Source organism: Geotrypetes seraphini, chromosome 2, assembly GCF_902459505.1.
Source record: "Geotrypetes seraphini chromosome 2, aGeoSer1.1, whole genome shotgun sequence".
Taxonomy (NCBI): Eukaryota; Metazoa; Chordata; class Amphibia; order Gymnophiona; family Dermophiidae; genus Geotrypetes; species Geotrypetes seraphini.
In genome coordinates, this window is record NC_047085.1 from 154,133,378 (window position 1) to 154,157,395 (window position 24,018).

General features: G+C 42.6%; 1 protein-coding gene across 3 annotated transcripts in view; it reads left to right on the forward strand.

The window, feature by feature from the left end:
- RALBP1 (ralA binding protein 1) overlaps positions 1–24,018 on the forward strand; it is a 112,433-nt gene that overhangs the window by 82,576 nt on the left and 5,839 nt on the right. For all 3 annotated transcript variants that reach the window (XM_033934061.1, XM_033934060.1, XM_033934062.1), the window contains exon 9: positions 9,447–9,570. In XM_033934061.1, coding sequence (XP_033789952.1) covers positions 9,447–9,570 — 124 coding nt within the window. The remainder of the gene's footprint in view (positions 1–9,446; positions 9,571–24,018) is intronic.

The following is a 24,018-nucleotide window of genomic DNA, read 5'->3' on the forward strand; positions in this document are numbered from 1 at the left end:
ACTGTTTATTAGATAACCCTGTGGCATTATCATATGATACTGTGCTGTTTGATATGGCAATGAGAGCAAAAAGTCAGATATCTACAAATAATAACAAATTATTACTTATAATGACTGGGGTTGCCATTCAACAAATTACATATAATTGGAAAAATTGGAATAGATTAAATTATAATTTTTGGTGGAACTCCTTATGTCATATTTATAAAATGGAGAGACGTATTGCAATACAACAGGGTTGTTTCAGGAAATTTCAAGATATTTGGGAGCCATTAACAAAGTATTGTAATGATTAGAAAAATCTTGTTTCCCTTAAATTTACAAGTTCAATTATGGGGTGGGAGGGAGGGTATTTTTATTGTTACATGTTGTGTAAGTATTGATTATATGATAGATAAGGGTGGGGAGGGGGGAGATAAAAGAATATTATATGTATCATTGTTGATTATTAAGTGATATATTTATGGTTATTGGTATGGATATGTTATCACACTTATAAGTTTAAAAATGAATAAAGATTAAAAAAAAAAAAAAAAAAGAAAATAATAGAAGCTGGATTAATCCATTCCTTGGTCCCACAAACTCAGATTATCCAATAAATTTAACAGTAAACACACTAGATTTGGCAGAGGCAGCAAGATTGGGCCACGCCAGCATAGGCAGCAAGATCGGCAACTGCAAGCTGTGCTCAGCCCAAAACTTCCCTCCCAGGCGGCAACAGGAAGCTGTGTCAGAGGGAAAGCTTTGGGCTGAGCAACGCTTGCAGTTCCCGTACATTTGGATTCCAAAGCAGTGTTCAGATTCTGGGGCAAAATTTAATTTAAAAAAAAAGTTCGGATTCCAAGTTGTTCAAGTTCTGGGGCATTCGGATTCCAAGATACCACTGTACCTGCTCTCTGGGGGGTTTTTTCCTCCCCTTCTTAAAAACATAAGAAAAGCCTTACTGGGTCAGACCAAAGGTTCATCTTGCCCAGTAACCTGTCTTCATGGTGGCCAATCCAGGTCACTAGTACCTGGCAAAAACCCAAATAGTAGCAACAAGTAGTGGCTTCCCCCTCCCCCATGTCTGTCTCATTAACAGAGTATGGAAATTATCCCTTTCTTATAACCAGAGCTTGACTATTTTCTCAAGTGAATAAAATATTTCCTCCTATTGGTTTTAAAAGTATTTCCATAATCGATTGTCCGCTAATCTTTTTAATTTTTGATGGAGTAAAAAATCAATCCACTTGTATCCATTCTGCACCACTCAGGATTTTGTAGACATCAATCGTATCTCTCCTCATCCATCTCTTTTCCAAGCTGAAGAGCCCTAACCATTTTAGTCTTTCCTCATACGAGAGGAGTTCCATCTCCTATATTATCTCGGTTGCTCTGTAGGAAGATTTATGGTAGATACTAATCAGTTACATAAACAATTACGTCTCTGATAATGTTGTCTAGGGAAAACCATAAACGCTGATCCAGGTTCAAATTTCTTGGTCTATTTATACGACACAAAACCCAGGCTAATGAGAAATATCTTTATTATGAAAATAGAAAAATATAATTCACAAGCCAGCTGCAATATCTAAATATTGTTCACAAAATATCTGACTACACAAATGAAACTCAGTACATAATTATCACAATACACTTGTTAGCAACTAAGTAAAACTAATTGTTACACACACTACACAATTCCTTATAATAATAATAATCCCTGATTAGCAAATGATTACCGTATCACCAAGGTAACTTTACAAACCTTGTCCCATATCACAATTGGATCCTTATCTAACCCCAAGCTGATAAGACAGTAAATTCCGTATGCTCACCCTTGTTCAGGCCTCCGGCACAAATTAGGTGAAATTGAAAACTTTCTTGTTGGCTTCAAGAGATGCAAGAAATTCCTTGTAACAGGCACACGTGTTAGTCAGTCCTGGGTAAGGCTATAATTCATCAGCAGACAAGTTTCCTTTTAGTGCTGAATTCAGAGCTGTTTAAAGTCCGAATCTCTCTCTCTGAGGCAGAGAGTCACCCGAGGTAACTTCACAGGTCTAATTATTAAAAGAAAAAGATCGCGTGCAGAACACCTGTGGGAAGATGTGAGCTTCCTCGCATCCCAACACAGACTAATTATTAATTAGCACCTTCTCACTTGGATCTCATCAGATGACTTTCTCGGACCAATCCAGAAACAGAACTTAGATGAATAGCCTTTCTGTGTAAAGTATCATATAGGCTGGTAGACCCAGGGCCGTTAGACAGATAAGAACAGGATAACTTCCCCCAGAATCACACAGTCCCATTATGAAGGCACAGATGGATGTCCTTGAATAGAATAACATTCTGGTACATACCCATAATGCATCAGGCAGAAACAGTAAAGATGTGTCTTCTTTTTTCTTGCAATTCATGCTGGAAAGATTTCTTGCAGAATGGTTCAGGCTTTGATGAGGTCAGAGAGGCCTAATCTTCAGGTGCAAATACGGAAACACCCCTACAGCTCTTCTTTGAACCTTTTCTAGTGCTGCTATATCTTCCTTGAGATAAGGCGACCACAATTGAATGCAATACTCAAGATGAGGTCTTGCCATGAAGCGATACAGAGGCATTATAACATTCTTAGTCTTGTTAACCATCCCTTTTTCAATAATTCCTAGAATCTTTTTACTTTTGTGGCTGTCGCCACACATTGGGCGGAAGGTTTCATCATATTGTATACAATGACACCCAGATCTTTTTCTTGGGCGCTAACTCCCTAGGTGGACCCTAGCATCTGGTAACTATGATTTGGATGATTCTTCCCAATATGCGTCACTTTGTATTTGTCCACACTAAATTTCACCTGCCATTTGGATGCCCAGTCTTCCAATTTCCTAAGGTATGCCTGCAATTTTTCACAATCTGCATGCGTTTTAACAACTCTGAACAGTTTAGTGTCATCTGTAAATTTAATCACCTCACTCGCTGTTCCAATTTCCAGATCATTTATAAATAAGTTAAATAGCACTGTTCCCGATACAGATCCCTGTGGCATTCCACTCTTTACCTTCCTCCATTGAGAAAAATGACCATTTAACCCTACCCTCTGTTTTCTATCTGATACCTAGTTCCTAATTCACAACTGAACATTGCCTCTTCTCCCATGATTCTTTAATTTTCTCAGGAGCCTCTCATGAGGAACTTTGTCAAGTGATTTCTAAAAATCTAGATACAGTATATTACATTGACCAGCTCACTTTCATCCACATGTTTATTCACACCTTCAGAGAAGTCAAGCAGATTGTTGAGGCAAGATCTCCCTTGGCTGAATCCATGCTGACTCTGTCCCATTAAATCATGTTTGTCCATGTGTTCCACAATTTTATTTTTTATAATTGTTTCCACTATTTTACCCTGCACTGAAGTTAGACTTACCAGTCTGTAATTTTCTGAATCTCCCCTGGAACCCTTTTTGAAATTTGATGTAACATTGGCCACCCTCCAATCTTCAGGTACTTTAGCGAGAGGTTACAGATCACTAAAGCAGGTTAGCAATTTCATGTTTGAGTTCTTTTAGTACCCTGGGATGTATACCATCCAGTCCAGGTGATTTATCACTTTTTAACATGTCAATTTGTCTTATTACATCTTCCAGATTCACTGAGATTTCTTTCAGTTCCTCCACATCATCACTCTTGAAAACCATTAACAGTTCTGATAGATCTATTACATCTTCTTCCATAAAAACCTAAGCAAATAATTCATTCAGTCTCTCTGCTGTGGCCTTATCCTTCCTGAGCGTCCCTTTTGCTCTTTGATCATCCAATGGTCCCACGGATTCCCTCATAGGTTTACTGCTTATGATGTACCTAAAAAAATTGTTACTATGAATTTTTGACTCTTTGACAAGTTTCTATTCATATTTTTTCTTAGCTTCAATGCTTTGCATCTAACCTGCCAGTACTTATTTGTCTGCTTATTTTCTTCATTTAGGTCCTTTTACCATTCTTTAAAGAATGTTTGTTGGGTTTGGTTTTGGGTTGTTGTTTTTTTTATAACTCTAATAGCCTCTTTCACATCATCTTATAAGCATGGCAGCTCTTGTTTTCTCCTCTTTCCACCTTTGTTAATACATGGAATACATCTGGTCTGGGCTTCTATCATGGTTTTAAAAAAAATAACATCCATACCTGGTTTACAGTCCTAACATTTACCACTGATCCTTTTAGCTTCTTTTTAACCATTTTCCTCATTTTATTGTCGCCCATTCAAAAATTAAATGGTGTTGCAGAAGATTATTTTTAGTAATGTCACTCCAGGTATCTGCACAAATTTGATTACATTGTGATCACCATTAGAGAATGACACAGTGACAAAATTTGTGAATAACCGTGGGAAACCATCTCCATATCATTCTATAAGGAGAGGGAAGAATGCTGGTGTAAAAGGATTGAGGTTGAGATAGACACTAAGGGCTCCTTTTACAAAGCCGTGCTAGGGCCTTAATGTGCGGAATAGCGCATGCTAAATTTCCGCATGCGCTAGCCGCTACCGCCTCCTTTTGAGCAGGCGGTAGATTTCCGGCTAGCGCGCTAATCCAGTGCATTAGATAAAACCACTAGCACGGCTTTGTAGAAGAAGCCCTAAAGAATGAAACGGGATGGTTTCCCGCAGTTATTCGCAGGGACAGGAATGGTGATCAATTCTATTTCCCAGCAGAACCAACACAGTTCCCTCTTGTATTATGCCTTGCATTCTACTAAGGACCAAATCTAAAATAGTTTAATTTTAAAAATATGTATATACCACCTATCTACTATACTCAGCAGTTTACAAAATACGCACATAAAATACAGTGGTGCCTCACACAACGAACTTAATTCGTTCCAGGAGCAAGTTTGTTATGCGAAAAGTTCGTTATGTGAAACGCGTTTTCCCATAACAATACATGTTAAAAAAAATAATTCGTTCTGTAGCATAAAATATGCTAAGATGACATAAAAAAAGATAAATTTTTGGTTATTATTTTTATTTAGATACATCTAAAAACATAATTGTTTTTTAAAACAACACACATTTTTTAAATTTAAAGACAAAGTAGAGTCTAATTTTACAGTGAGAGAGGGCAGAGTCTCAGCGGCAAAAACTGGGACTTAACTGTTCATTTTTTTTTTTTTTCCTACCGTGTTTCCCCGATGATAAGGCAGGGCCATCAAATAAGACAGCCCCCCCTTTTTAGAAAAAAATGTAAAATAAGGCACCCCCCCCCCCCCGCAAATAAGCCACCCACCGATACCTGCGCTTACCCGAATCGGGTGGTACGGTGGGTGACTCCGTGTGGTCCCTGGCACCCCTGACACGATCGGGGCAAGAGGGAGCTCAAGCCCTCTTGCCCCCCCGACTCCCCGACACGATCGGGGCAAGAGGGAGCTCAAGCCCTCTTGCCCCCCCGACTCCCCGACACGATCGGGGCAAAAGGGAGCTCAAGCCCTCTTGCCCCCCCGACTCCCCGACACGATCCCCCGACTCCCCGACACGATCGGGGCAAAAGGGAGCTCAAGCCCTCTTGCCCCCCCGACTCCCCGACACGATCGGGGCAAAAGGGAGCCCAAGCCCTCTTGCCCCGCTGATTCCCCAACTCCCCGACAATATCGGGCCAGGAGGGAGCCCAAGTCCTCCTGGCCACGGCGACCCCCTAACCCCACCCTGCACTACATTATGGGCAGGAGGGATCCCAGGCCCTCCTGCCCTCGACGCAAACCCCCCCTCCCCCCAACGCCCGCCCCCCCCCAAGACCCTCCGACCGCCCCCCCAGCCGACCCGCGACCCCCCTGGCCGACCCCCACGACACCCCATGGTCGGGTTGGGCCCATGTGCCTCAGGCCCCGCCCCCAGGAGGGACCTAAGGCTCCCGGGCCTATTCTGATTGGCCCAGGCGCCTTAGGCCCCACCAGTAGGCGGAGCTTTGGGACGGATGGGCCAATCCGGCCTCATTCCGTCGTTGGCTGCCTGCCGGACAGGCGGGTTTGGCTCCCGTCTGTCCGGCCAACTACAGAAAGGTACGGGGAAGGGGGTTGGGGGTGTCGTGGGGGTCGGCCAGGGGGGTCGCGGGTCGGCTGGGGGGGCGGTCGGAGGTTCTTGGGGGGGGGGGGCGGTGGTGGGGGGGGGGGGGGGTTTGCGTCGAGGGCAGGAGGGCCTGGGATCCCTCCTGCCCGTAATGTAGTGCAGGGTGGGGTTAGGGGGTCGCCGTGGCCAGGAGGACTTGGGCTCCCTCCTGGCCCGATATTGTGTGGGGAGTTGGGGAATCGGCGGGGCAAGAGGGCTTGGGCTCCTTTTTGCCCCGATCGTGTCGGGGAGTCGGGGGGGCAAGAGGGAGCCAGGCGGAGAGAGGGCAGTTAAGCGCAGTGCCTGCGCGGAAGGATGCAGCTCGGGCGACTTCGTTGTGTGAAACGAAGTTCGTTGTACGGATCAAGACATAAAGTTCGTTGTGCGCAGCGTTCGCTGTGCGAGGCGTCCGTTATGCGAGGCACCACTGTATATAGCTTCATACACAAATTTCTTCAAATATACATAAACAGCATCAGTAATATACACAAATCAGATAAAAAACCAATTTGCCTTATGGAAATGCCTGAGAAAACAAATGGGTTTTCAGCAATTTTCTAAAATCATTCAAGGATTCAGATATTCTAATACTTTCTATAATTGGGATCCTATCCCCTCTTGTCGGTTCCTGGACCAGTTGCTCCAAGAAACAGTCATTTATATCGTCTAGGAATTTTACCTCCCTGGAACTCCCTGATGTAACATTTCTCTAGTCAGTGTTCAAGTAATTGAAATCACACATTATTATACTGTTGCCCAATTTGCCAGCTTTCCTAATCTATGAAAGCATTTATTTATCTGTTTGCTTATTCCATCCCGGGGACGATAGTATAACCCTATCTGTATATTCTTTCCCTCCACACATAGGATTTCTATCCATATGGATTTCACACTACTATCTATGTCATGCAGAATGTTTATTTTGTTTGATTAAATTCCCTCTTTAACATATAGCGCAACCCCTCTTCCAATTTGATCTAATTTATCCTTGCAATAGAATTTTTACCCAGGTAACTGTGTCCCATTGATTGTGCTCCTTTCACCAGGTCTCTGAGATGTCTATCATATCTACCTCATTATTCAGTCTTATATACTCTAACCCAGTGTTTCTCAATTTCTTCAAGCCAATAAATATCAACTGAGTACCCCTGCCCAAGTTCTGCCCCAGACCTCTCCAGGCTTTGCCCCAGCCCCCATCCCCATAATAATAGTACTAATTATAATGCAATTTCTTCCATCCATTTTTCATATGCACGCAATATAATCTTATTGATACATAATGGTAACCACAAAATTAAAAACAAAGAAACCAAAGTACACTGTATACAGAGAAAATGTTAATTATCATTTATATTCAGGGTTGTGTTTTTTTCAAAGAAGTCAAGGCAAATGACTTTAAAATATGCAATGTCATCATCTCAGTAACAACTATAGAAAAAAAGAAAAATATAGTATAAAATATAGACAACAGATATAAATTGTCAAAACGGACACATTTCGATCACTAAATTGAAAATAAAATCATTTTTCCTACCTTTGTTGGCTGGTGATTTCATGAGTCTCTGGTTGCACTTCCTTCTGACTGTGCATCCAGTATTTCTTTCTTTCTTTCTTTCTTTCTCCTGCACACTTCCTCTCCTCCAGATTTCATTCCATTCCCCAACCAACATCTCTCTCTGTCCCTCCATGAGTCCAACTTTTCTCCTTTTCTCATCCCTTGGATCATGTGCAGCATTTTTCACCATTGCCCACCATCCCCATTTCTCCTATCACCCCTCTCCAGCATCATGCCATATCTCTCCCTCCATCACTATGTCCAATATTCCTCCCCCTTGCATCCCCTTCAGTCCGTCCCTCTGTTCCCTCTCCACCACCATATCTTAACATTTCACCCTATTATCCTTCTGTTCCCCATGCATCTCTACCTCTCTCTATGCCCAATTTTCCTCTTTCTTCCTTTCCCTCTCACTCACACAATCATGCCCAACAATTCTCCTTTTCTATTCCCTCCCATGTCCCAAATTATTGTCCATTCCTCCCTCCCTTCCTTCTGTGTCCCATGTTCATGCCACCTTCCTTCTGAGTTGAGTTTGTGCCCCATCCCTGCCTTCCAGCCGTTGTCCCAGAATTGTGCTCTTCCAATGTCCTAATGCACTCCTCCCCCCTCCTTTCTCCCAGAAAGATTGTGTCCCCTTACTTGTTCGAGCCGCAATTACTCCATCTGCCTTAAGCGGCTTGATAGGGGGGGCACGCAGGCAGTGATTCACACACTGCATGTGGCTGACCCACAAGCCTTCCCTCTGACGTCTGTTCTTACGTAGAGAGAAGGTTTCCGGGTCAGCTGTATGCAGTGTGTGAACCGCTGCCGGCTGCGCATCCCCCCAGCAAGCAGCTGAAGGCAGAAGGAGCGAGTGCGGCAAGGAGGTAACTGGGAACCCCCCAACCCAGAAGACTTTGCTCTGACATCAGGTCGGCTTTGGGAAGGAGGGAGGAGAGGGGGCCAGGCAGGGATCCCAGCAGTGACTTCAGTGGGTGGGGTGGGCAACAAGGAGGGATCCCCGGCAGCAGCAGAATAGCTTCGGATGGGCGAGCAGGGAATATTCTCTGTGGCGGCCATGCCGCATACCCCTGGTGGGCAGATCCTGGCTACAGGATTATTTCCTACTTCACCAGGGTGATGCTCTGTTAGGAGACCTCCCACCCCCAAGGCAGCACAGGGGCTGCCAGACTTTAGGTCTCCTGTATGTATTTCTCTGTCTCCCTCAGCTCCTCCAAGTCTGCTACTCTAGCCTCAAGGCAATGAACTAGTTCTCTGAGAGCTAGGAGCTCTTTGCAGCAGCAAGCACACACATATATTACTTCTCGCCAACTGGGAGATAATCATACATGTGACAGTGCAAAAGACTGGATAGAACCCCTCTTGTTGCTGGACTACTGTCTGTATCTTATTACTGAGTTGATTAATTAAGCCCTATTAAGCTGCCAGGAATATATTAGACTAGTTTAGAGAACCTTAGGATTATATTGTGTGCTTTATTTAGTGTTCTACTCTTAGCAGATAATGAAATACAGTACAGTCCTAATTAGAGTAATTGACTATAATTAAGACTATAAGTAAAGAAATGAGCTAGGGATGGAATGAAGACAGCCAGATTCTGCTCTGCCTGCCAGAGACTATCTCTAGCAGAAAGTTCAAGTTTTAAAACTATAAAAGGCTTTTATTCTATGGAGAATAGCTAAGGAAAATTTGCTCTTTTAAGATGTAAACTGTCTATATAAAGGAACCTAAAATTTAGCTTTTATCCCCAAACTTATGAATGCTTATGTTTTTTGTTTCTTTGTGATTTGGGGCTTTCCGTTTGTACCTCATATAGTCGCCAGCAGCATGGTCGAAGTGAAACAGAAGAGTATTCATCAGAGAGTGAGAGTGAAAGTGAAGATGAAGAGGAGCTGCAGATCATCCTTAAAGATTTGCAAAGACAGAATGAAGAACTAGAGGTGAATGAGATTCTATTAATGAAAAATTATTTCCATATTACCTATTTAAAGATGGAGAAAAATGCACTGAGACAAAGTGGAATTGTCCCAATCAGAATGGTGAGCACTAAAATAGTGTCCTTCAACTCATCTGATGAATGCAAATGCCTTTATTGGTTCAAAATCTTGTGTATATATCCAAAGACTCAACGACCCGACATGCACATGTTTCGGCCCAACCGACACTTTTTTAGTGCTCACCATTCTGATTGGGACAATTCCACTTTGTCTTTTTGCTTTCGAGGTTGTGGTTTTGTTGCCCCTGTTTTATTTGTTGAAAAATGCACTGAAACAGTAAATGCTACTTAGTTGTTAACATTGTCTGTTAAATGTAAATAACTAGGATTATCCGTTCTGAGTAATCAAAAGCATTATTGATTTATTATGCATTTTAATCTGCTCTACTGAAGTACTCTAAACTAGGTGGTTTTGATTTAAATCATGGTTTTCTACAGAAAGACTCATTCTAGTGCAATGTGTCTAGTAGTCCTGAACACTAGGGTTATCTATCTGAACCTGAAAGTTGCTTGCAGAATTCTATCAAGTCATCTTTTCAACTCTGCCTCCTTCCCAAACAGTTGCTCCTGCCCTCTCAGTTTTTCTTCTGCAGGCAAGTTGCTCAGATGTGTTTCTGATCTGCTCTATGTGTGTGTGTGTAGGGGGGGAATGGTTCTGTGCTATGTTTGAGGCTCAGTGCCCAGAGGTTGGGACCTCTTCCTGGGAGAAGCTGAAGACTTGCATGGTAGAAGTCTGCTGCTAGCAGGATCAGCCCTCAGGGACACCTGACTAGCTCGGAGGTCATCCCCTGAGGAGCTGCTCGCATCCCTGATTTATCAGGAGCTGAGCACAGGCTATTTGGTTCCATCCAGGTTTGGATGGGCTTAATAGTGGACCAGCTGTGTAGTCCTCTCCCTGTTGCAGTATGAGATTTTCCTAGGGTTGAGGCTCAGTCCGGCATCGATCCAACTGGCAGCCTGAAAACCAAGTTCGTAGAGTGAACCTGCGAGGCAGAGTTCTCCATTTGTTCCAGCTGCACTTCTAAGCTGAGGCAGGCAGGCACCACATATCACAGGGAAAACTGGGGTGGTCTGAAAAAGTTAATTTTGAGGTTTTATGGGGGTAGAGTTGGGTTCCCATTTTCTAAACCCCTCTCCCTATAATTTTTGAACTTCAGGGAAGCCTTCACTTGCCGTTTTTAGCATGAATTTGCTGGTGGCAGCCATCTTGGATTTAGACTCATTCTTACTGGTATAATCTTAATATTTACAACCAGATGAAGGTTTTGGTTTTTTGAAAATTAACTTTTCAGGTTGGTTTTACAATTAGATTTTAAAAATACTGATTTGGCTATACCATTAGAAATACATAGATTTGGTAATACCATTAGAAATAAATAAATAATTATGTAATTCTTGCGAGGTGAACTATCTCCAGTATAATAGATTAATCATTCATATTTGGCAACTTTTCTGCTGTATTTTATTGAAAGGAAAAAAAATAATTATTACCTTAACAATTTAAATAGTTTTATTTAACAAAAATAATAACATTATAGTTGCATTTGCTTAAACATTCATGTTAACTGATGTGGTTAAACAAAATGTCTTAAAAAAAAAAATTAAACTATCAGCTAGGTCCACACATGAAAAACTTAAAATACTGTCTTCTCATCTTCATCTTACTTAACTGCCCTGATTAGGCACTCATCTTACTCACTCATTTTCATCTTACTTGTTCATAATCTGGAAAAGAAACACAAGCTTTCATGCTTTTATCGGGTCCCAAACAATTTCTCAATTTGAATGAGTCCAAAGTAAGAGATGATTCTTTCTGTGCCAGCAGAACAAGTTACTGCTGTTAAAAGTGAAATCATTAATTCAACAGACTCTAAATCCAAGTGCTTAATAAGCAACCTCCAGTAGTTCACTGTTGTGACTTTTTTTTTTAATATCTTTATTCATTTTAAAGCCAAAAATAAGTGCAACATATTATACATACATTTTACACTTTAACAGCACTTAAATTCTATCAAATTATATTTATAATAAAAACATATATCATCCCCCCCTTTCTACATATCCAATAATTGCATTCAAATAAAAATATCTCCACACCCACCCAGGATGTGTATGATCCAAGGGCAAAATCAACAATCACTCCTTACAGAATTTTGTCAATGGCTCCCAAACATCCATAAATTTCCTATAATGTCCCTTTTGTATGGCCAACATACGTTCCATTTTAAAAGTATGGCATAGAGCTTCCCATCAAAAAGTATAATTTAATCGATCGCAGTTTTTCCAATTCCTTAAAATAAGTTGAAATCTATATTCTTTCACTATTACAAGTTGTTCTTCCAGAGTAGAGTTGAGGTGTAGTGATAGAGCAGTGAGGAGAAACTTGCAGTGTTACTCTCTGTGCTGTACTTATTCTCTGTATAAACTGGAATTTCCTGTACTGTCAGTCTGACATGATTTTCTCCAAAAGAAAAATGGCCATGGAAGTACTATGTAGCAGTACAAGGTTTCTGACTTGTGGTTTTTATTTAAAAAAAAAATGTTCAGAGGGCATTTTAACAAGTTCACTTTTCAGGGTTATGTAATCATGCTTAGAGCTGAACAGACATTAATCTTCCAGAGGTTTCAGGAAAGGTAAAAACCTTTCACTGTGTCGGTGAGGTAGCTCTGACACTCCTGGCCCCAGTCCCTTTCTTCAGTTTGTTTACCAGGGCTACTGGGCATGTGTTTATGACGAGAAATAGCACTGGCTTCTCTGCCAAGTTACCTTAGGATTTGCCCTTACTAGGCTGTGTAGTATGTCTGTTTTTTCATAGTTCTTCTTGAGCTAGTATGTGATTTTTGTTTTGGCCCAGCAGTTTCTTCTTGCTGTTTTGGCCTTCCAGCTCAATCAAAATCGGCATCTGTTGGGTCATATGCCTCCATTTACAGATACCCATGGCTTTTTTCCTTCATTTTATGTTACCTTCCCAGTGTAGCTGAGCCATTACAGCAACTGTCTGACTAGGAGCACAAATTTCAACTCCATCCATAACTCAGTTAACGTGAATCCTAAACTTGATCTCTTGGAGTTGCCATTGAATGATGTGTCAAACTCCTCACCTTTATGTGGTATGAATGCTTTTCTGAGGATAAGCAGGCATAATAATCTCACATGTGGGTACCATCCACAAAACCTGATATGGACACTGCCAAGTGTACTGTCACATTTAAATCTTTAGGCATTTTCCATATTGCATGCATGCTGGTACCTTTCCCTTCCCCTCAACATTGCCTTGTAGGACTGTTTAGTTTTTCATAGAACATATCAAACTTAAATATCTTTTTTGCCTTCCCAGTTTTATTTTACTGTAGTTTTCCTCATAATTCTTCACTTTTTATTTTTTGGCCCTTGGGCCACTTCAAGACCTTTTCATTATACGTTTCACTCGAGCTCCCTGAGCCATCAAGCCTTTTGACTTTGTATGGGTTGTTTTTCCCTCCATGTCAAAGAGGGTGCCAAGCATCTTTAAGAAATGTACTGCTCTGATCCCCAATAATTTGTGTGTTCATATCCTGACCATCAGGACATTTCCTGTGACCTCTGCCTGCATATGTAAAAGAGGACACTTAAAGCTGCACAACATCAGTGTGAAGAAAACCTTTTGATTCGGCATTGAGCATGGTGGGAGATTCGGGATCCAACACACAGCTGATATCGACTGCTTAGAGAACATTAAGCATTGGGCTCTTTCTTCAAAGCAAGACTCAATGTCGTCTTCCTCCATGCCTCGCTAACTGGGGGAAGTAGCATGTAAGAAAGCTAAGCAGAAAACTTTCTTCTGCTTCTAGGCATGGCAGGGCGTCATCCCAGGCATCCATCTCTTCAATGTGTATAATAAGCATCAGCTCTCCATCATTGCAGATAATGTTTCCTCCCAGGTATGCCCAGGCAACATGCACCACAGACTGCTTCCATGCCAATCTTTCTTCCATTGCAAATGCCAAAACTCCAGCAGGAAATCTGAGCTATGCTCAAGCAAGAGCTTTTGACACTACTGCAGATGCTATCTTCACAGGCTTTAAAGCTGTCTGTGCCTGCCTCAGCCTAGCCCAAGGATCAATCGAGATATCAGTTGAGGATGAGGCCATGCACCCCTGCTCAAAGTTGAGCATCGAAGTTGGAATAGAACCATTCCACACATGTGTCATCTCCTGGGTCAGAGCATTGACTCCTACCTTGATACTTAGCAGCACACTGACAGTGGTCCTTGATGCGCAAATTCAGATTTGCCTAGGAGAGAGTATTTTGAGGAGTCACTCAAAAGAGATTCAGATATCTCAAACCACTCTGATGAGATCTACCAAATTTGTCAGCAGAAAAATCCTATAGCATACCTTCTGATCCTTTTCCTCTACCTCAAATGCATAAGTCTCCACCAGTGAGCATATCTTTTATTGACTTCATAATGCAAATGGGTTAAGCTTTTCCCATTAAAATGAAGACAGAGGAGGAGCCTCATTCAAAGCATTTTGAGCTTCTTGACTATGAATCACCACCAACTGACTGTACATAAGAACATAAGAATTGCCTCTGCTGGGTCAGACCAGTGGTCCATCCTGTCCAGCAGTCCACTCATGCGACGGCCCCCAGACCAAAGACCAGTGCTCTAAATGAGTCCAGGCTCACCTGCGTACGTCCCAGTTTAGCAGGAACTTGTCCACCTTAGTCTTGAAACCCTGGAGGGTGTTTTCCCCTACAACAGACTCCGGAAGAGCGTTCTGGCTCTCCACCACTCTCTGGCTGAAGAAGAACTTCCTTACGTTTGTACGGAATCTATCCCCTTTCAACTTTAGAGAGTGCCCTCTCATTCTTCCTACCTTGGAGAGTGTGAACAATTTGTCTTTATCTACTAAGTCTATTCCCTTCAGTATTTTGAATGTTTCAATCATGTCTCCTCTTCAGTCTCCTCTTTTCAAGGGAGAAGAGGCCCAGTTTCTCCAATCTCTCACTGTACGGCAACTCCTCCAGCCCCTTAACCATTTTAGTCGCTCTTATCTGGACCCTTTCAAGTAGTACTGTGTTCTTCATGTACAGCAACCAGTGCTGGACGCAGTACTCCAGGTGAGGGCGCAGCATGGCCCGGTACAGTGGCATTATAACCTTCTCCGATCTGTTCGTGATCCCCTTCTTAATCATTCCTAGCATTCTGTTTGCCGCCACAGTGCATTATGCCGACGGCTTCATCAATTTGTCGATCAGAACTCCCAAGTCTCTTTCCTGGGAGGTCTCTCCAAGTACTGCCCTGGACATCCTATATTTGTGCATGAGATTTTTGTTACCGACATGCATCACTTTGCATTTATCCACGTTGAACCTCATTTGCCATGTCGAAGCCCATTTCTCGAGCTTGATTATGTCACTTTGTAGATCTTCGCAATCCTCCTGCGTCTTCACTACTCTGAATAATTTTGTATCGTCCGCAAATTTAATCTCCTCACTCGTCGTACCAATGTCCAGATCATTTATAAAGATGTTGAAGAGCACAGGTCCAAGCACCGAGCCCTGTGGCACCCTGCTGGTGACACTCTTCCAGTCTGAGTATTGCCCATTTACCCCCACTCTCTGTTATGCTCCAGCCAGTTTTTAATCCATGTGAGTATTTCACCCTCAATTCCATGGCTTGCGATTTTATGAAGTAGTCGTTCATGTGGAACATTGTCGAACTCCTTCTGAAAATCCAGATATACAATGTCGACCGGGTCACCCTTGTCTATCCTGTTTACTCCCTTGAAGAAGTGCATCAAGTTCGTCAGGCAAGATCTGCCTTTGTTGAAACCGTGCTGGCTGATCCTCATTAAACCGTGTCCGTCAAGGTGATCAATGATGCGGTCCTTTATCAGCGCCTCTACCATCTTTCCCGGTACCGAGGTCAGACTCGCCGGTCTGTAGTTTCCCGGATCTCCCCTCAAACCTTTTTTGAAGATCGGCGTAACATTTGCCACCTTCCAGTCCTCTGGAATCTTTCCTGATTTGATTGACAGATTGGCTATCAGTTGAAGCAGTTTAGCTATCGTCTCTTTCAGTTCCTTGATGACCCTCGGAGTGATGCCATCCAGTCCCGGGGATTTATCGCTCATAAGCCTATCAATCTGCCTGTATCATGATACTTTTACATAGGGTCATGAAAGATACCCTAATTAAGACCTGGGAAACCCCTCTCTTAGTCCAGGTAGCTCCTAAAATACTTGACGCAATGTACAGAATACAAATGGGTCCAGGATTTGAGAGAACACAACTTCAACATCACTCTCTAGTTGTGGAATCTGCTCTAAAATGCTCATGCAGTTCAAGGTCTTATGCTTCTGCTCCTCCAGGAAGGGAAGCCAGAACACTAGACTCTTTTGGTAAATGCATTTTTCAATCATCCATGTTCACAAATAGAATTATAGACTATTATTTTTATTCTTCTATTTATTTAAAATCCTTGCTTAAACAATCTTTCAGAGCAAGAGAAATTTCTCCCTCAGGACAAACTTAAATAATTCCAACAGTTATTCAAGAACTTGTTTATTACAAGAGAGTTCCTAGTTAGAGGCATATTTTATGAAAGCGGTTTCTTCTAGAACATCAGCAGTGGCAATTGTTATGCACTGTTAATTTTGACTCAGAGTCTCTAATCTGGAAACTTCAGTCCAGGAGCGCCTTTCAGATGTTCCTTGCAAGGGTGATGATCTGTTTGAAGACAAGAGTGAAGAAGTGGCTGATAACATTTAAAAAAACACACAGACACCATGTCATCTTTGTCTAAGCCTCAAACCTCTCAGTCTTTTTCTTCTTCTAGAAGATACTCTGCTCCATCTAGATGTTCATACTACTATTACACAAAACATCATTATAGTCGAGCATCTTCATCATCCTCTAGCCCTGCTGGTCGGTGTTCCTGTGCAAAACAGCAAAGACACAAAAGTCTCAACCTCATTCTCAGTCCAAACAGTAGTCATCCTTTTCTAGAGACCATTGCCAGTGTTCCTCTCATTTACCTTCCATTCTCCTCATCAAAGACAGATTGCTCTATTTTCACCAACATTGGCTTTTTATCACAACAGATCAGTGGATGCTTCAAGTTGTTACTCAGGGCTATATCCTACATCTGATCATAAAGCCTCCAAACCACCTACCAAAAGAGTTTCTTTTCAACTCCCTCCAGAAGATCCTCCTTCACCAAGAACTCTGGGCCTTTCTCCAGCTAAATTCAATAGAACCTGTTCCTCTGCAGGAAAGGAGTTGGGGGTTATACACCAAATATTTCCTGATACCAAAAAAGACTGGGGGCTTTTGACCCATTCTAGACCTCTGAGGCTTAAACAAATTTTGGCTGAAAGAGAAGTTTTGCATGATCTATCTGGGAGCCCTTTTACTCCTGCTAGAGAAAAGTAGATTGGCTTTGCTCTCTAGATCTCAAAATAAGCCTATGCTTACATATCCATCCTATTTGCTCACTAGAAGTACCTCTACTTCCACATAGGTCCCTAACACTTCCAGTACAAGGTCTTGCCCTTTGGATTTATCCTATGGCCTATGCGCCTCGTGTCTTCACAAAATGCTTAGTAGTAGTTGTAGTGACCCTTTGCTCTTGGGGCTTTCACATATTTCCCTACTTAAACAACTGGTTGATCAAGGCTTCATCATCACAAGCAGCTCAGCATGCCATAACCTCAACAGTTTGTCTCCTTGAATTTCTAGAGTTTACTCTCAACTACCAAAAGTCACATCTACAGCCGCCCAAACCTTGGAGTTCATAGGAGCATTCTTGAACACCATTCAGGATTTGGCTTTTCTACCCAAGCAGAGGGTCAATAATCTCATTCACTTGTGTCAACTAATCTCCACCCTCAAGCACACTTCTACACGCCAGATGTTACAGCTGCTCGGTCACATGGCATTGATAGTTCATGTGACCTCATTTGCATACCTTCACTTTAGAATTCCACAGTGGACCTTATCAACACAGTCAACAAGCCATGGGATCCCTCTCTGCTCCAGTTCAAATCACTCCAGATTGGGAGATTTGATCATTGGGCATATAGATTGCTGGGTGGCTGGTGGACATGCAGATTGCTTGATTACTTGCCTGTCTGGTTAAAAGGTGGCAGACCTCATGCATCACCTAGATAAGATTTTAGATAGTGCTGGGGAGGAGTTTGCTGTCTTGGTACATGTGGACACCAATGACATAGGGAAATGTGATAGAGAGGTTCTGGAAGCCAAATTTAGGCTTTTAGGTAGGAAACTAAAATCCAGAACTTCCAGGGTAGCAGACAGAGCTCCGGAGTCTGTATGTAGATGAGGCAGTGGTACAGGGAGGAGGGTTTTAGATTTGTTAGGAGCTGGGCAATATTCTGAGGAAAGTGGAATTTATTCCACAAAGGTGGGTTCTACCTTAATGAGGGTAGAACCAGGTTGCTTGCATCAATATTTAAAAAGGAGATAGAGCAGTTTTTAATCTAGAAACTGGGGAATAGCCGACAGTCACTCAAAAGAACATGGTTCAGAACAAGATATCTTTAAAAGATACCACCATAATAGGGCATCCTGATAGCAAGGTCACATTAGAGACCACAGTAGACCAGGAGTCCTTAAATACAGAGCATACTAATTTTAAAGATTGCAAATTATCCCTGTTAACTGTTGAGCAAGTTGTAAATAGGAATGACAAACATAGAAACATAGAAAAATGAAGGCAGATAAAGACCATATGACCATGCCATCCACTATCCTTTCCTCTCCCTTAGAGATTCAGCATACTTGTCCCAAGCTGTCTTAAATTCTTTTAAACTCTTAAGTCTCCAACATCACCGGGTGGCTGTTCTAATCATTCATTACCCTTTCCATGAAAAAGTATTTTCTGAGGTTATTTCTGAATCTGTAACCTTTCACCTTCATCCTATACCAGGGTGGGCAACTCCAGTTCTCGAGGGCCGGAATCCAGTCAGGTTTTCAGGATTTCCCCAATGAATATACATGAGATCTATTTGCATGCACTGCTTTCAATGCATATTCATTGGGGAAATCCTGAAAACTTGACTGGATTCCAGCCCTCGAGGACCAGAGTTGCCCACCCCTGTCCTATACTTCTCATTCCAGAGCTTCCTTTCAAATAAGATATGCCTTATGTGCATTTGTGCCACATAGCTATTTAAGCATCTCTATCATATTTCCCCCAAAGTATACATATTGAGATCTTTAAATCTGTCTCCGTACACCTTAAGCTGAAGATTACTGACCATTTTAGTAGCCCTCTGGACCACTCCATCCTGTTTATATCCTCTAGCTTTCACTGTTGCCTTTTCAACCTGTTTGGCCACCTTAAGATCATCACATACTATCACACCCAAGTCTTGCTCCTCTATCGTACACAATAGTTCTTTACTCCTTAAACTACCATTCCTTTGGGTTTTTGCAACCTAAAGGCATGACCTTGCATTTCTTAGCTTTAAATCTTAGCTGCCAAATTTTAGACCATTCTTCAAGCTTCAGCAGGGCCTTCCTCATATTATCCACATCATCAGAGGTGTTCATTGTAGATTTTGGTATCATCTGCAAAGCAGCAAATCTTACCAGAAGCCGTTCAGCAATATCATTAACAAAAATGTTAAAAAGAACAGGCCCAAGATCTGAACCTTAAGGCATACCACTGGTAACATCCCTTTCCTCAGAGCAATCTCTACTGACTACTAACCTTTGTTGCACTCCACTCAACCAGTTTCTAACCCAGTCTGTCAATTTGGGGCCCATACTAAGGGCACTCAGTTTCTTTATTAGAAACTTTGCTAAAAGGCTTTGCTAAAATCTAAATGTACCACATCTAGCACTCTCTCTATATCCTTTCTAAGAAATTGATCAGATTTGTTTGACAAGACCTGCCTCTAGTGAATTCATGTTGCATTGAGGTCTTGTAGTCCACTGGATTCCAGAAACTTCACTATTCTCTGTTTTATGTGTTTCCATTAATTTATTTATCACAGAAGTCAGACTTACGGACCTTTAGTTCCCTACCTCTTCCACTTTGCAGAGAGGGACCATATCCGCACTTCTCCAGTCCTCTGGTACCAATTCCGAATCAAGCATTGAAAATGTCAGCCAGTGAAGCCATCAGAACTTCCCTAAGTTCTTTCAGTACCATATGATTTAAACCAGCCAGCCCCATCACTTTATCTACCTTTAGCTAGCTCCTCATGAACACAATCCTCTGAAAATCATTCAGGGTGTACCATACCTCCATTTCTATTTCCATTTGTCTTCTGCAGTCCTTCTCCAAGTGCTTCACCTGTAAACATGAGAAATATTTGTTAAGCAATTTAGCCTTATCTTTATCAGCTTCTACCTATTTCTCCCATTCACCTTTCAGTCTCACAATACCACTTTTGTACTTCCGTCTATCACTAATATATCTAAAAAAAAAAAAAAGCCGTGTCACCCTTTTTTGCCGTGTTGGCTATTTTTTTCTTCCATTTGCATCTTTGCTTTCCTGGCTACTTGACCAGCCTCTCTTAACTTCTAATATGGTTTCATTTCAGAGGTGGACATAAACTACATAGAAATATGATGGCAGAATGTGGTGAAATCAGCTTAGCAGGGTTTTAAAAAGATTTGGATAATTTCCTAAATAGGTCATTATTGAGATGGCCTGGGGAATTCCACTGCTTATTCCTAGGATAAGCAGCATAAAATCTGTTTTACTCATCTTGGAGAAGCTGCCCTTCATGCCTTTGACTGCAAAAAATGCACTGGCATACTACCTTGGAGTACACTGAGCCATATAGAGGGTCCTGCCAGCTCTTGGTTGCCTTTGACCCTTATAGGCTATGAGTTGCAGTTTCCGAAAGAACCATCTCTACTTGGCTAGCATACTGTATCTCCTATGTTTATACTCAGGCTGGGTTGATGCTACAAGGCTGCATCAGAGGCTTATTTTTTGCTCTGCATCTATTAAAGAATGCGACTATGTGGTCCTTAATACATACATTTATTTTTCAGTACTGTTTAGAACACAACTCCAAAAGAGACAGTCAATTTGGGCAAGCAGTTCTGCAAAATTTATTTTCTACTTAAAACCAACTTTCCCTCTCAACCTTATAGGGTGCGTTACTCCAAAAGTCATCCCATAAAGTTCATCCGGAAATCAAATAAGGCCCATATGGTATTTAAAGTAACAGTGCACTTGATATGTGTCTGTACCGGGTTCTATGGATGACATCATCCACATATGATAATAATATGCCTACTATATTTGTAGAACACCACTTACATAAGAATAGCCTTACTGGGTCAGACCAATGGTCTATCTAGCCTAGTATCCCATCTTTAAGGTGGGCAATCCAGGGTACAAATAGCTGGTAAAAACCCAAAAAGTAGCAACATTCCTTGCTACTGATCCAGGGCAAGCAATGGCTTCCCCCATGTCTGTTGCAATAGCAGACTGTGGACTTTTCCTCTAGGAACTTGTCCAAATCTTTTTTAAAACCCAGGTACATTAACCGCTTTTTCAGTGCAGTAGGGATGGTATGCTGAACCATAAGGTTATCCAGCTGTGCTAGCAAACATACTGCAAAAGATGTCAATCACAGCTTTTCAACTCCTCAGTTTCTGCTGCCCCCTTTAGTTCTTCCTTCTGAAAGCGAGCAAGAATGTGTCTGATTTGCTCTGTTTATTTCTTTATTGTTTTGCTGTATTTTTCAGGGGGTCTTTTTTGCTTGTTCACGGATTTTTTTGTGAGATTTCTGAGATCCCGATTCAAAGGGACTGCTCTGCCTTCTCAGAGAAGAGCAGACGTTTGAGTCTGCAGCTGACATGTGTGTCCCTTGGGAAATTGTACAGCCGGCCTGCTGAAGATCTGTGGAGCTCAGGGTTCCAGGCCCTCAGCACTTGCTCACTTCTTTGATTTGTTCAGGAGCTTGAGTATACGGTGTTAGACATCAGTAGTGGTCTTTCGATGTTCTCAGTGTACCTACCAGCTGTGACTTTACCTGCCCCCCCCATTTTTTATGCACTGTGTGTCGCGGTCCAGGGGATTAGAGGATCAGTCCAACTGGCAGCCCGAAGATCTCTGCATAGCAGCTGACCTGCGGCTTGAGGCAGAGAACCCCTCCAGATCCAGTTACATTTTAAAGGAGCTAAAGCAGGCTGTAGCACCATTTCCCAAGTACATAGTCTGTGAGTACAGACTGTGACAGCATATGGAGAAAATCAAGGGGGTATTGAAAAGTGGTTTGTGACTGATTTTGCCACTTCCTGGTCAGCAGCCCCTCCCTCCTCACGATTGCGGGTGCTTCAGCAACTCCCCTTGCAAGTCCAGCAGCCCGCCTCCCTCCCTATCACGGGTCCAACAACCCTCGCAACCTCCCTCTCTAGTTCCCTGAAAGCTGGCAGCAAAAAATCCCCATAACAAACCTGTGACTTTCTTGGGTCAACCCCTTCGTGCCTCCCGGGGTGGGCCTACCAGCCAGTTGAAAGCTTCCTGCATGCAGCGCTGCTCTGGGAACCTTCTTGCCACCGAGTCCCTCCTTCCGATGTAGCTTCTGGTTTTATCGGAAGTTACATTGGAAGGAGGGACTTGGCAGCAAGAATGTTCCCAGAGCAGTGCTGCGTGCAAGAAGCTTCCAACTGGCTGGTAGGACCACCCTGGGAGGTGCGAAGGGACTGACCCAGGAGAGTCAAGGGTTTGTTGTGTTTGTTTGGGGGATTTTTTGCTGCCAGTGTTCAAGGAGCCAGGGAGGGGAGGGTGCGAGGGCTGTTGGATCTGCGATAAGGGAGGGAGCTGCTGGACTTGTGAGGGGGGCTACTGCTGCACCCACAAAGGAGGGAGGGGTTTGCTTGGGTAGCTGGAGCTGAAGGGAAGGGATAGAGGTGTTGGACCCATGGGAATGGGGCTGGAGGGAAGGGAGAGAGATGCAGGACCTGCAGGGAGGAAGAGAGAGAAGGAAAGGGAAAGAGAAAAGCTGAACCAAGGGGATGAAGGAATAGTGAGTGAAATATTGAACATACTGTAGTAGAGGGAGGGAGGAAAAAGAGAGTACGAGAGATATGTTGGTGTAAGGGAGTAAGAGAGGAGAGAAGCTCGACACAGGGAGATATACAAAAAGAGGAGAGATGGTGGGCATGGATGGGAGCATAGGAACAGGGACAAAAGGGGAATGCTGTATGGGGGTGGTATATGGACACAGAGCAGTAATGCTAGATATGGGGGTATATGGACAGAGAGAGAAAATGGCTTGACATGGGGATAATAACGCAGAAGGAAGATGCTGGACAAGGGGGAATATAGAGGAGTGATACTGTACACAGGGGGAGGGGGGTCATAGAATGGAGAGATGATGAAAGCAGAGATGTGGGCACCGGGGAAATACTAGAAAGGGACATATAGGAGACAGAAGGGAGACACTAAATATGGGGAACAATACATACACAGAGATAGAAGATGGATAGTGAACATGGAGAAAGAAGAAATGTCAAATGGTCAGGAGACCCTGGCAAGTGAATTGAGAAGACAAAAGAAAACAGACCAGTGCCTAAGACTAACATGATTTGAAGAATAAAATAGCAAGACAATAAAAGTTAGAAAAAACAATTTTTTCTATTTTTTGATTAGAATATATCAGATTTGAAATATGTATCCTGCTAGAGCTGGTGTTAGACATAACTGGGGACTGCAAAGCTCAGGCTGTGCTTCTTTACCTTCCTTTGGACTTTCTCCGACCAGGGGGTAGTTGCTCTAGTTGTACTCCTCTAACACTATTCCTGCCATGTGTGACTGAAGTATTCTGTTAGCTTGATTTTTCTATGTAGCATTCTGTAGTAATTTGATTTCAGTTTTCTCAATAGTGGAAGGGATATTTGTGAGGGGGAGGAGAGGGGAGACAGGGGTTTTATTGATCCTTCTCTGTATTATTGTGATTTATAAAATGACAATTGTACAGAATATTGTTTCATTTTATATTTTAATAAAATAAGTTCAGTATAAAATCAGAACTATTAAATTTTTGTGTGGATGGGAGCAGAGATGGAGCGGGGATGAGGATCGAGCTTGTGGGGACAGTTCGGGGACGGGGCAAGGACGGGACTGAGCTCGTGGGGACAGGGAAAGATTTCCCCCCTGCATCATTCTCTACTCTCCTGCTCTAACCATTAAGGTTCTCCATTCAAAGCATGTGCTTGCATAGTTCCCATGCTTACTCACAAACATTTACACTATTATACCCACAGCTAGGCTGTGCACTTTTCCCTACTACTTATGGAGAGGTGAAATGATGGTGAGGGGGGGGGGGGACTACAAATATGTTTCCTTAGGGCCAAATATAGTATTAATCTGGCCCTGCCTGCCTAGGCAACAGTTTCCTTGAGATCAAGTTT